We start from the raw sequence: 12027 nt of genomic DNA, 5'->3' as shown, positions 1-12027 counted from the left end.
GGTGTCGCAGAAAAAGCGATGGGAAAAGGAAAACACGGTTCAATATCACGCAGGATACCACAGTTACTGTTTAATGACTCGTGGTACGACGGCGTGGAGTGAACGGTGCACGTACTTGTTACAACAATGTAACGTCCAAGTTAAGTGTCCCTATGGACGAAATGATCGACCCTTTTCGTGACCGCGTTCGACCTTAGGTGGATGTAACTCGAAGCTGGGTGCCAGTGTACGCATGATCGACCGCAAAGGCGTGCGCGCGTGGTCGAGACGTAATGTTGGCGTGAGTAGGAGAGACTTCTCCTCTTTCGATCGCAGCCGGATTGCAGCAGGAAACGTTGCTAAACGTCCCTGGAATGCTGGGAAAGTGATCGTACGATGATCTGGGCTTTTACTGAAGATCGAGCCTCTCCCTGATGATCGCCGATTCGCATGTCGTCTTTGCGGTTTGATCGCTTGCGAAGATCGCCTTCTCTCACACTCGTTTTCTCTCGTCACTTTGTATCCTTTCCACAGAAGATTCGGACGATATAAGGGGGGGGGGGGGGCAGTCTCGTGTAAACGTTGCAAAATGTAACAATTTTCATGAATTTTTAATTTAAAAAAATTTTTTTCAATGTCATATGGTACGTTTTACGTTATAATTTTTCAATTGTAATTGATTTAGTTACTCTTTTGTCATACAGAACAATTTTTTATATTCTTGGTTCTATCTGGCCCACAATAAATACACGTTTAAAAATCTTACTGGTCTAGAAGATCCGAAATCTCAGGATGGACCAACATAAAAGGATCAACATGATTCTTCGTCAGTGTGGTTGTTGTTATCGCCCCTACCCAAAGGAACAATTTATGACGAATGCTTAAAGCACATATTTCCAAATTTCATACTTTTTTCGGCAATTTTTTTCAATAAAAAAGGTATGATAAATTCAACGTAAAAGTATAATTTTTGGTACCGGCGTGACGATAATGAGTACAGTCAATCCGCGTTATATGTCAGCAGCTCGGGTCTTGTCGTGGTCGGGGCACTGAATTCTTTAATGCAGTGCCGAACGTAGAAAAGGACATCGAAGCTCGAGAATTTCTTTAGTTTTCATTATTTTTTTATGGGACTTTCACCAACATATTCATGGCATTTTTCTGATTAAAATGAAACCAAATATGATATAATTCCGATGCTATTTACTTGTGTAATGAACGATTAAAGTGTCGGACGCAAAGAAGGACAGTGTATGGGAAAGAAAGAGACGCGAAGAGTCGAAGCGTTCAGGAAAGATGAAGGACTGGCGTGAGCTGAGGCCTTTGAATCAAAACTTCAATTTTTATTACTATTGGTTATTTTTTTACGAGACTTTCACCAATATATTTGTTAAATATTTCTGATTAAAATGATACTAAACACGATACAATTCGGATCATATTTACACTCATTTTCCGTTAATTTAATTGTAAATGGGAGTAACTTTCATTCTTCATTACACAGGTAAATATCATCGGAATTATATCATATTTGGTATCATTTTAATCAGAAAAATTCTACAAATATATTGGTGAAAGCCTCATAAAAAAAAATAATTAATAATAAAAAAGTTTAAGTTCCGATTCAAAGGCCTGAGCTCACGCCAGTTTTTCATCTTTCCCGAACGCTTCGATTCTCCGCGTCTCTTTCTTTCCCATACGCTGTCCCTCTTTGCGTCCGAGACTTTAATCGTTCATTACACAAGTAATTATCATCGAAATCATATCATATTTAGTTTCATTTTAATCAGACAAATGCTACGAATATGTTGGCGAAAGTTCCATAAAAAATAATGAAAAATAAAGTTTTTTTATTGGATTAGTAGTGGTCTCCTGTTCTCACATCGATATACCCGACCCGTGTTATGTTCACACTCCTGGGCGGCGGCGGCTCTCGAGCTTCTTTGCCCCTCACGTGGTATATCCCGCGGTAGTGGGGATAATTCCACGACGGCTAATTCACAATTCTCGGCGACGTATACATATCCCGGATTCACTGTAGTATGTGTAGCTTCTTAAAATTTCAGAGTAATCGGCCTGTGTCGTTTTGCAGATTTCATCTACGCCAGGTGAAAAAAATACGTTTCGAGAAAAACGCGTTTAAAGTTTTATACTGGCAAACGCTACTGCGAAGTATTTTCCAAAATATTAACTATATCAACCCAATTTATTGTAAAAAAGAAATTATCTTCGTGAGGGGCATTTATTTCGGTTTCGTGAGCCGACATACACTACTGCTTTCGTAGATAAATGGATGAAAGGAAGAGTTGATTTTCTAATTGCTATGTCACTATTCGTCTTCCAGGTTATCGCGATGCGTCTGTTCAAACGTCAGTCTTCTGATACCAGCCCACAGCTAGTTTCGGCAACGCCGTTATCACAAGATGGGACTGCGCATTTGACAATCGTCGATGACAATCCTGACCGAGCAAGAAGGAAAGTTCAAGACGAAACCGATGGATCGGAACGAACTTCCACCAAAGAAGTACTTAGTGATCCTCGACAACCATCTTCGTCGCAGACATGCATCTCCAATCGTAAAGGTAATTTTATGAATTAACGTTGCATATAAGTAAAGCAACCTTGAATATATGCAGATCGTCGAAGTCCAATCTAAAAAAAAATTAAATGTAATTAAATTAAAATTAACTAAAAATTTTTTTTTAAACATTTCATTTTTTCAGTGATACTCTTCTTTGATGATTTTTCTCTTCCATTTGAAGTCAATTTACACAGTATTAAGTTTCTAGTGAAATGAATACTTACGAGCCTAATAGTATATGTATTATTTTGCTAAAAAAAGTAAATTGTTAAGCTATTCCATACAAGAATTTTTTGTGAAACTCTGACATAGCCGCTTCATTGAGAAGCAAAAATTAACGCACCTATTCGGTTTCGCAGGAATTTCAACATGGGGAAGGAAAGTAGGTCGGAGATGGGATCAGCTGAAGAGATCGGATAGTTCAGAGTTACTTTCAGTTTCGGGTCGAAGAAGACGATGGAGTCCGAATCGGAAAAGCTGTGGCAACGTAACGGATGAGAAAGAAAATGTAAACATTTTATTTTCAAGTTTATCAGACTCATCATCTATCAATGATTTTCAACCTTTTTATATTTGCGGCCACGTATAAACTGTAAAAATCCTATTCGGACTGCTAACAGTAGGGCAAGAATTTAAGTCGTTCAAACATGTTAAATAAGTGGCTGTATAACTTTTTCGTGGACCAACAGAAAAGTTTCTGCTGGACCAACACGTTTGCCTGAGTCCTAGGTTGAAAACACTGATCTATATAGTTTCTGATTACAACAACTAGGCCAACATGCAGTCATATCATAATTCTAAGTTAAACTATAACCCTTGTCCAAAAATAATTTTCACTACATTTAACTCTAAAATTTGATAATGAAATATATTTCGATTCAGCTGTATACAGGGTGAATTCGATAAAGCAGGACACCTAAATATCTCCGTTACTTTTCGTTGTACAAAAAAACTTCGTAGGACAAAGTTACACTGTTTGAAGGACCACATATAACGGTGTAAGGGAAAAAAAATTTCAAGGTCATTTTTATGAGATTTCAAGGTTATCGATGTTTTTTTAAATGGAATGATATATTTTCGTTAACGTAATGTTGTAGCTGACAAAATAACGAATTCATGCATGTAACACAATATGACCTTCAAATGACCTTCAACCCAGAAAAATGGTATAAATAAAATTCAACGTGTAAGATTCATTTGATGTATTTCTGTTACGCCAAATGTTCAAAAATATTCCCTTGAGCTGCTATACACGAATTCAGCCGTGAAGTTACAGAACGTACTGCTGTGTAATTCATTTCTGAGGAAATCGACGCACAAGCCTGGACGATTCTTTCTTTCATGTCGTCTATAGTCGTTGGTGGTTCATTATAAACATTGTCTTTCAGTTTTCCCCATAGATAAAAATCAAGGGGTGTAAGATCTGGTGCGCGAGCTGGCCATAATACGGGTCCGTTACGTCCAATCCAACGATTTGGAAACTTGTTATTTAAGAATTGTGTTACGACACGAGAAGAATGGGCCGGACATCCGTCATGTTGATATCACATATTTTCACGAATGTTCAAGGGTGTATTTTCCAGGAGAATTGGTAACGATTCTCGTAAAAATGCAATGTATTTTTCTGCATTTAATGTTCCGGTAATAAAGTGAGGCCCAATTTGGTTATCTAAAATTCCGCACCAAACATTGACGTACCATGGTCTTTGTTTGTCGACTGTCCGTAACCACCGCGGATTTTCAGATGACCAATAATGCAGGTTTTTAAAATTTATTTGCCCGTGATTTGTAAACGAAGCTTCATCGGTAAATAATACTTGATTAAAAAATGCTCTATCGTTTATCAATTGTCTCAATCCCCACTGGCAAAAGTTTACACGATTTACAAAGTCTCTACCATGAAGTTCTTGATGAATTGATAGGTGAAAGGGGTGAAATTTGTGTTCCTGGAGTATTTGCACTACACACTTTTGACTAATGCTACTTCCTCGTGCGATTTGCCTCGTACTAGCATGAGGGTTTGTATTCACTGCAGCCAGAACATTAATTGTGTTTGCTTAATTCCTTACAGTCTACCAGTTTCACGGAATTTATTTATCAAATTGGAGTAAACGGAAACTGATGGACAATTACGATTAGGAAATCGGTCCTTGTACAACTGCACGGCTTCTCTTAACCCTTTGAGTGCCGGGAGCCGATATATCGGCTCCTGCTACACTCGCGAGAAGTGCCAGAGACGATATATCGGCCCGCGCCTCGTAGCGCTTTACTATTCGCATTGCGGGAGAACTCTATCTCAAAATAAATTTGTAATACGTTATAAATGATCTAATTTCACTATGAGAGAATTAAAAAAAATAGTTTTTCGTTTTAACTCTTTGTGGACGACGACCTTTTCCTATCGCTTGGAGGTACCGAAGTCTAACATAAACACCGATGGTCGCCACTCAGGCGATATTCGATCTGCGGCGTAAATCGCTGTGGATTTGGACCCTTATCGGTACTTGTCGACAGTGTTTTATATAACACAAAATAACATCGCATTGCCGCAGACAATAAATAAGTGCAACAAAGGATTGCATGGAGTGTGCATTAGTAGCCACGAATGCTAAATAAATTATTTGTGTGAGTTGCAATAACAAAATTTTACACATTTGCAATATATATATAAATATTTATGACAACATAATTTTGTTTCAGCAATGTTATATTACCGATAACAATTACATATTTCGAAAGAGATAATCCGCCTGGCGCCTACCGTGTACCTTCAAGTTATGTTTTATTTTTGTTATGTAATATTGTTTATCTTGTTACAAAATATATTGGAAATACAAAGTATATGCTTCATTATAATTGACCCATATAAAATTGTGGTGAAAAGATGGCTGTTTGTATGCGCAAACACGTTTTGTACGAGAGAACTCAACTTTAACTTCATTTATAAACATATATACCTTTGTTTTTTCTATAATTCTCAAATGAGTACAAAAAAACTAGTGTCATTGTTTCGTTCTGTATTTCATCTATAATACGCAGCTTTTTGAATCATGTAAATATCGTTTCTCGTTTGGTTTTTATAAGCATTTTCCCGAACCCTTGTAAAACTGTGAAATTCGGCCGGTTTTTCTCGCATAGGCACCTCCATTTCGCCCGGCACTAAAAGGGTTAAACACTGTCGACTTTCTCCATAAATGAAAATCATATCAATCTTATCTTCCTTCGAGTAACGCATTGTGAAACGTCCACCAATAAACTGATCGAGAACTCTTAGAAACTGTGGAAATCTGATAGCAAGAAGGTCTTCTGAATAATTAGTAGTGGATAAACACGATTCTGTACGAACGTATAGGTGAAGGTATATCATAATTGTCCTCCTGTCAACACCGAATCTGTTATTATGTTATGTATTGCGATACATTTGAATGTATAGCAGCTCAAGGGATGTATTTTTGAACATTTGGCGTAACAGAAATACATCAAATGAATCTTACACGTTGAATTTTATTTATACCATTTTTCTGGGTTGAAGGTCATTTGAAGGTCATATTGTGTTACATGCATGAATTCGTTATTTTGTCAGCTACAACATTACGTTAACGAAAATATATCATTCCATTTAAAAAAACCGATAACCTTGAAATCTCATAAAAATGACCTTGAAATTATTTTTCCCTTACACCGTTATATGTGGTCCTTCAAACAGTGTAACTTTGTCCTACGAAGTTTTTTTGTACAACGAAAAGTAACGGAGATATTTAGGTGTCCTGCTTTATCGAATTCACCCTGTATAAAACGAGGGCAAATAATTTCAAGAGAGAAAGAGAGAGAGAGGGGGATGGGGGGGGTGTACATACATTGCTCACGTCATAAAGACGCGCAACAGTCGCGTATCAAAGCGGGTCCTCGCTCGAACCCAATGGTTAGGGCTTTAACGCCATACCGCATGACGTATACAGCCGCATTCCTGCCGAATTTCTACCAGGTGACTTCTTGTGAGGTACGCGGAGTATCTGTCACTTGTTTCGTGACTGTCGCGCGCCTTTATGACGTTCGCAACGTACACCTTTGTTGGTTGGGTTACTGCATTTTAGGTGGATTTTCAATGGTTAATAACTAAAACATGAAGCCGAAATCGCAATTTTTTTATTCTTTGTTTTCGTCTTATACATTGTCATGGAGAACCACCACTTAAATTTTCTGCCACCTGTAATCGAACACCCTGTATGTTATCATAGTGAAATATCTTTATACCGAATCAGACGCAGAAGTCTAAATATATAGAAGAAAGAAGACATTTCACCGAAGAACAAATTTTAGGATCAAAATTGAATTAGCGAAATTAATTTTCACACAAGAGCATATCATTGAACTCAAAATTATGATACGGCTGTTATCAATTGCCCTATTTTTCTCTACAACAAAGTTTGCGTTTCAGGGTGCGAGTGGGTCGTTGCTGGAACTACCGAAGCCAAAGAGAATTTCGAGAGTGGAATCCCTGCGAAACTTGTTCAGAAGTAGCGAGCGGAATAATAACTTCCTAGGCAGTGATGTATCGACAAGAAGTGTGACGATTCAAGAGGAGGATATCACATGCATCAGCCATTACCCGATGGAGAAAGCTCTGAGCGAGGGCGCGTTAAAGAATACACCGTTTCGATTCAGTTCGGATGATAGTCAACTGGACCGCGGCACTCTTCTTTACGAGAAGAAGAAACAGCTAAGTCGCAGTATACAGGATCTTCAGGAGCAACAACGCGTTTTGGATTATATTTTGAAGAACCAGGATATGTTGAAAACGCAGGAAGGATCGACATTTGCGAAAGAAACTTTAGACAAAACCAGGCGAAGTGCCAGTCCAAAAAGAAATAGTCAGTTAACGTCGGATGGCAATAAAAACAGCGTGTCGACGCAGACGAAAGAGTTCCTTAACACTCAACTGAATAATCTTAAGAGGAACCTGTTTAATGTGCGAACAACGAGTGAATGCGACAGGTGAGGAATTTATTTGTTTTTAGTCTTGTCTATTTAGCAGAATCAAAATTTATATTACACCTCCATGGGATTTGTGTTACGATTATGTACAATTATTCGTTCACATTTGCAGAACCGACGCGTCAAAACCCTGTCAACCGATAGGCTTGGAAGATCTAATGAACAACTTGCGACTAGGTTGTGACGAAAGCGGCTATGATTCTGACAGTACTCGAGCCGGAGCGGATTCGCCAGATAGCGGAAAGTCTGTACCACCAATGTTGAAACCCCGTAGCTTCTCGATAACGTCCGACGATTATCATGGAATCGATTTGTCGTTACCGATCAACACATCGAACAACGTGGAAGCGCCGACGGAAACCGACGAAGTCGGATCAGGGCTCCCCTGTCTCGACGAAACTGTTGTCCTTGAAAAGAGCCTTCTAAACGAATCCGTAAGAACTGACACGACTGCATTGGTTTCCGACGGGGATGAGACAGACAGTTGCGACGATGATACCTTCGAAGGATTTGGGGAATTTCAGATGACTTGTGCTACCACCCAGTATTCAAAGTTTGATAATACCCTGGTAAAATGCAATACTGGTCTGTCAAAAACATCCACGGCTCATCCGCATTCGGCGAGTAATAATCCTAAAGAGCGTAGAACGTCGACATCTGAAAACGCTGAACTATCTAGGGTGCCAGAGAAGAGACCGTTTCCGAAATCGGAGCAGTCAATGCCATGTTCGCAGGCAGTAAAGATACAAAATCTACAGAAAGAAGCTAAGTCTCAGATACCAGTGAAATATGGCAAACACAAGAATTCTAACAAACTTACTTTGTTAGACAACGCCGCTTCCCCGTGCAAGGATAGTCCACCAGCATCGAAGATCTGTGCGATAGTCGTGACCAGCCCACTACAATATTACAGTCCAAAGAGGTCGCGGTCAAACATGGAACCGGATGACGTAACCGCTGTTAAGAACAAAGTGAAGAGACCCGCACACCTAGCGAAGTTCGAGCAAACTGCGCATCCGCCTGCCACGCCAGCGAAGACTCTCATCCGTCGTGAACTGAAGACGATGAAGCTCTGCATTGAGAAATCGGGAAGCCTCGGTATCTCCGTTGAAAGGCGAGAAGCCGTAAGACCATTCTACGTGATCTCGAAGTTGGATACGAACGGCGAAGCGGCGAAATCGATGCAGTTCAGAATCGGGGACGAGATCGTACGCGTTTGCGGGCGAAGATTGCGCGGAATGTCGATCTTGGAAGCTAGGAACGCGTTGCGAGCCTGCGTAGGAACTGTGGAGTTGCAAATCGCAAGGGAACCGGCTTTCACGTTCGGGGATGAACTGGGTGACACGTGGGGCGATATGCTGGTCCGCACTCGAAGCGACTCCGACGTGTGGACATTGAAGGGAGAGAAACTCGGGGGAGCTCCCGCGTCTGTCGATAGTGTCGCGCAACCGGAAGATTCGTCCAAGTGTACGATCATCGGGGCACTGACAAAAGACGGGAACAGTTTATCCACTAATGCGATGGAGCGAATTGAAGGCGACTGTGAGCTGAGAAAGGAATCAGACCAAAAGATGACTGGTATGAGAAAGTTCCAGGTGGTGCGAAAACGTAGCACGAATCCGGTTTCCTGTCCGAGAAGAGCGACAAGTCTCTCAATGGACTTGTTGACTATTACGTTGGAGAAAGGCGCTGCGAAAAAGTTAGGGTTCTCGATCGTTGGCGGATCAGATAGCAATAAAGGATCCATGGGCATCTTCGTGAAGGACATCATGGCCGGTGGACAAGCGGCCGAAGAAGGCACTCTCAAAGTAGGAGATGAGATTCTGGCGATCAATGGAATATCCATGGACGGGCTGACGCACGCAAAAGCTTTGCAAACATTCAAAGCTGCGAAGGCTGGGAAAATGATCCTTCACGTGGGTCGACGGGACCCAACGCACAAACGGTTGTGTTACAGGCGATAGTGTTGGTGGTTCTAATGTCGGGTTAGTTTTGGTGCTTTGCTTTATTAGGAAACATTTTAATAGAGAGTTATTTAATCAACACGCGATGCGAGGCAGTTTATACAATCCTATAAAAAGTAAAATTTAATCTGGATTTGTATAATAGAATCACAGTAGTAGAGGTAATTATTTTCAAAGAGGTGAACCAATTTCGGTGAGCTTGAAATATGTTGTAGGAACATGATTTTTAACATTTTTTTCTAATTTTGGAAACCAAGCCCGAGCCATGAGAACATGCATAGAGGAAAGTTGTTCAGAACGTTGAGCTTGACAATTTCAAGGTCATTGAAATCGATAGGGTGTACCTTTGTGTAAATAATTACCAAATTGGGTCTTCATTAACGTAATGCATAATCGAAAAATATAATTGTGTATTTATAAAAAACAATATACATTAGTAATTTCGAAAAAAGGAGTTCAATGTTTGTGACTTTCTCAATAACATATGAATAAGTTATTTCGCATACATCACTTGTCGATTAAAAATCTCGATTAGCGCGGCATAACACATTTAACGGAGCTTTGCTTTGGGGTAAATCAAGGTTTTTTAGGTTCTGGAAATCATTGAAAGTTTGGAATATTAAATTATTTTGAAATTATTTATTGATAATATAATAGTTCTATAAAATGTTTCGTATTGATTATAAGTCATGTAATTGTAAAGAATAAATATTACGTATATTTGTTAATAATAGTGAATAATTAGAGCTGTCACATAAATTGGAAGTCATACGAAATATTCCAAAATAATGAAAGGAACCGAATAGTTATTTATCACGTTACTTGAACTAATCACAATTTTTCTGTCAAACATTCTATTTTAAGTTGAAATATTCTAACGGCAAAATCATTACTGTTGCAGATACATCATTCAGTCAAAATCTTACGATTGCCTGGACAAATTAACGGAAACCGGAGACGAATAAAGACCGAGTTGAATAAGATAATCAAATCTACCAGTCATTGAAAAAATCTACAATCTACGCTATCTGTATTATTTTTAACATACGAATGAAATCTGTGTTTCATAAAAAATATTATTTTCTTACTTTTGCGAAGAGAAGAATGTTATTTTCATGTATAAATCACAGTCCATTATTAGGATTCACGGTCATGCATCATAAATATTTACTAATTACATTGCAATAATAATTTCGAACGACTTACTCTTTCTTTGTCGCAAACGTCTTTTCTGTTTAAGGTTTCGTTAATCAATATATCGTGCACACAAATTGTACATTCGAGCTTCTTTTATAGTAACTGTTTTCTTTGAGACAGTATTGTGATATCGCTTGACCATATTTTTCACTAAAAGGAAGATGAGTATTCTTATAATTTCTGCTTCAAACTAATGAAATTAATTAATCTACCATCGACCTGTTAGTTTTTATCTAAGAACTGAGGTCTGTTATGATTAATTCTTAATTTATGCTCTACTTAACAAATCGAATTTCTTTCATGATAATTCAGTAGATTGCAATATAGGTCAAATTAAGAGTAAATAAAATACGTGTTTTGGTCGCGATTAATATATTACATTTTGTGTAAGCGTCATAAGTTATATGGATCGTTTCTAGTTTTCGTCTAGATAAACTCATTTGGTTCGATGCGTTTTCGTATTGTAGTGTAAGCAAATCGTTATTGATCGTAAATGTAACAATAACTGTAACAAAATTGTATATAGTCATATCCCGTTAGATGTAGAACGCTAACACGTTGGATGATGGCTGATTAATTTAGTGTAGCGCGGATTTAACGTATGTTTTGTCTCGAAACATATTTTTTCTGTTTAATACGTGCTATACAAAGCTAAACGTGAAAATAACTAACTGGGTTGAGTACTCATCCTTTACTCACTACTCAATTAAATATAAGTATAGTATTTAGTTAGTTGAGTTATTACTTCTCGTTTAAGCTACTGAGACTGACATTTAGAATGTCTACCTGAGAAATGCTGTGATATTCATTGTAGTCGCAATAGCTGGTATCGTACAAACTGTATTTAAAATAAACCTGGTTTTGTTAATAAATGTATGTACACGGTTCATTTGATTTCTATGTTAAGTTAGTATGTTTATGTGCGATTTCGTTGACATGGTCATTGGGAAAATCGCAAAGTGCAGAAAGAAATTTAAACTATACAAGTATTTTGCAACTGTTTGCGGTAAAATTTTTATTGAAAATGGAATTATGCGATTTTTGACCGCATAGAAATTATTCACATACTTTTCGATTTGAAAAGTACTTCGAGCTTCAAATCGAATACGTTCTTATATAGTATAAGTTTTTGTGGACTAAATTGTAAAATGTATTTTTAAGAGATAATTTTCTCCGTCTTTTTGAAATGACGCAAGGAACCGTTTTAAGATAATTTGCAGATTGATTTAATATTATTATGAAAATAAACCTGTACTTAAAGGTTATTTGCTCGTCGGATACAATGAAATTTTTGAACACTAAATATTCATT

The 12027-nt window shown here is 38.2% G+C and overlaps 1 protein-coding gene across 2 annotated transcripts in view; it reads left to right on the top strand.

Annotated features, from left to right (window-relative positions):
• LOC143357883 (uncharacterized) overlaps positions 1-11597 on the top strand; it is a 46037-nt gene extending 34440 nt beyond the window's left edge. The window contains exons 2-6 of one of the 2 annotated variants that reach the window (XM_076794541.1): positions 2324-2561; positions 2920-3068; positions 6999-7555; positions 7668-9500; positions 10421-11597. In XM_076794541.1, coding sequence (XP_076650656.1) covers positions 2333-2561; positions 2920-3068; positions 6999-7555; positions 7668-9500; positions 10421-10484 — 2832 coding nt within the window. In that variant the 5' untranslated portion in view covers positions 2324-2332 and the 3' untranslated portion in view covers positions 10485-11597. Of the gene's footprint in view, positions 1-2323; positions 2562-2919; positions 3069-6998; positions 7556-7667; positions 9541-10420 lie in introns of both variants that reach the window. The other variant, XM_076794542.1, reaches the window with a different exon arrangement.
• The last annotated feature ends 430 nt before the right edge of the window (positions 11598-12027 follow it).

The sequence above is a fragment of the Halictus rubicundus genome, chromosome 10 (assembly GCF_050948215.1).
Source record: "Halictus rubicundus isolate RS-2024b chromosome 10, iyHalRubi1_principal, whole genome shotgun sequence".
Classification (NCBI taxonomy): domain Eukaryota; kingdom Metazoa; phylum Arthropoda; class Insecta; order Hymenoptera; family Halictidae; genus Halictus; species Halictus rubicundus.
This window is presented reverse-complemented; position numbering and strand designations above follow the sequence as displayed.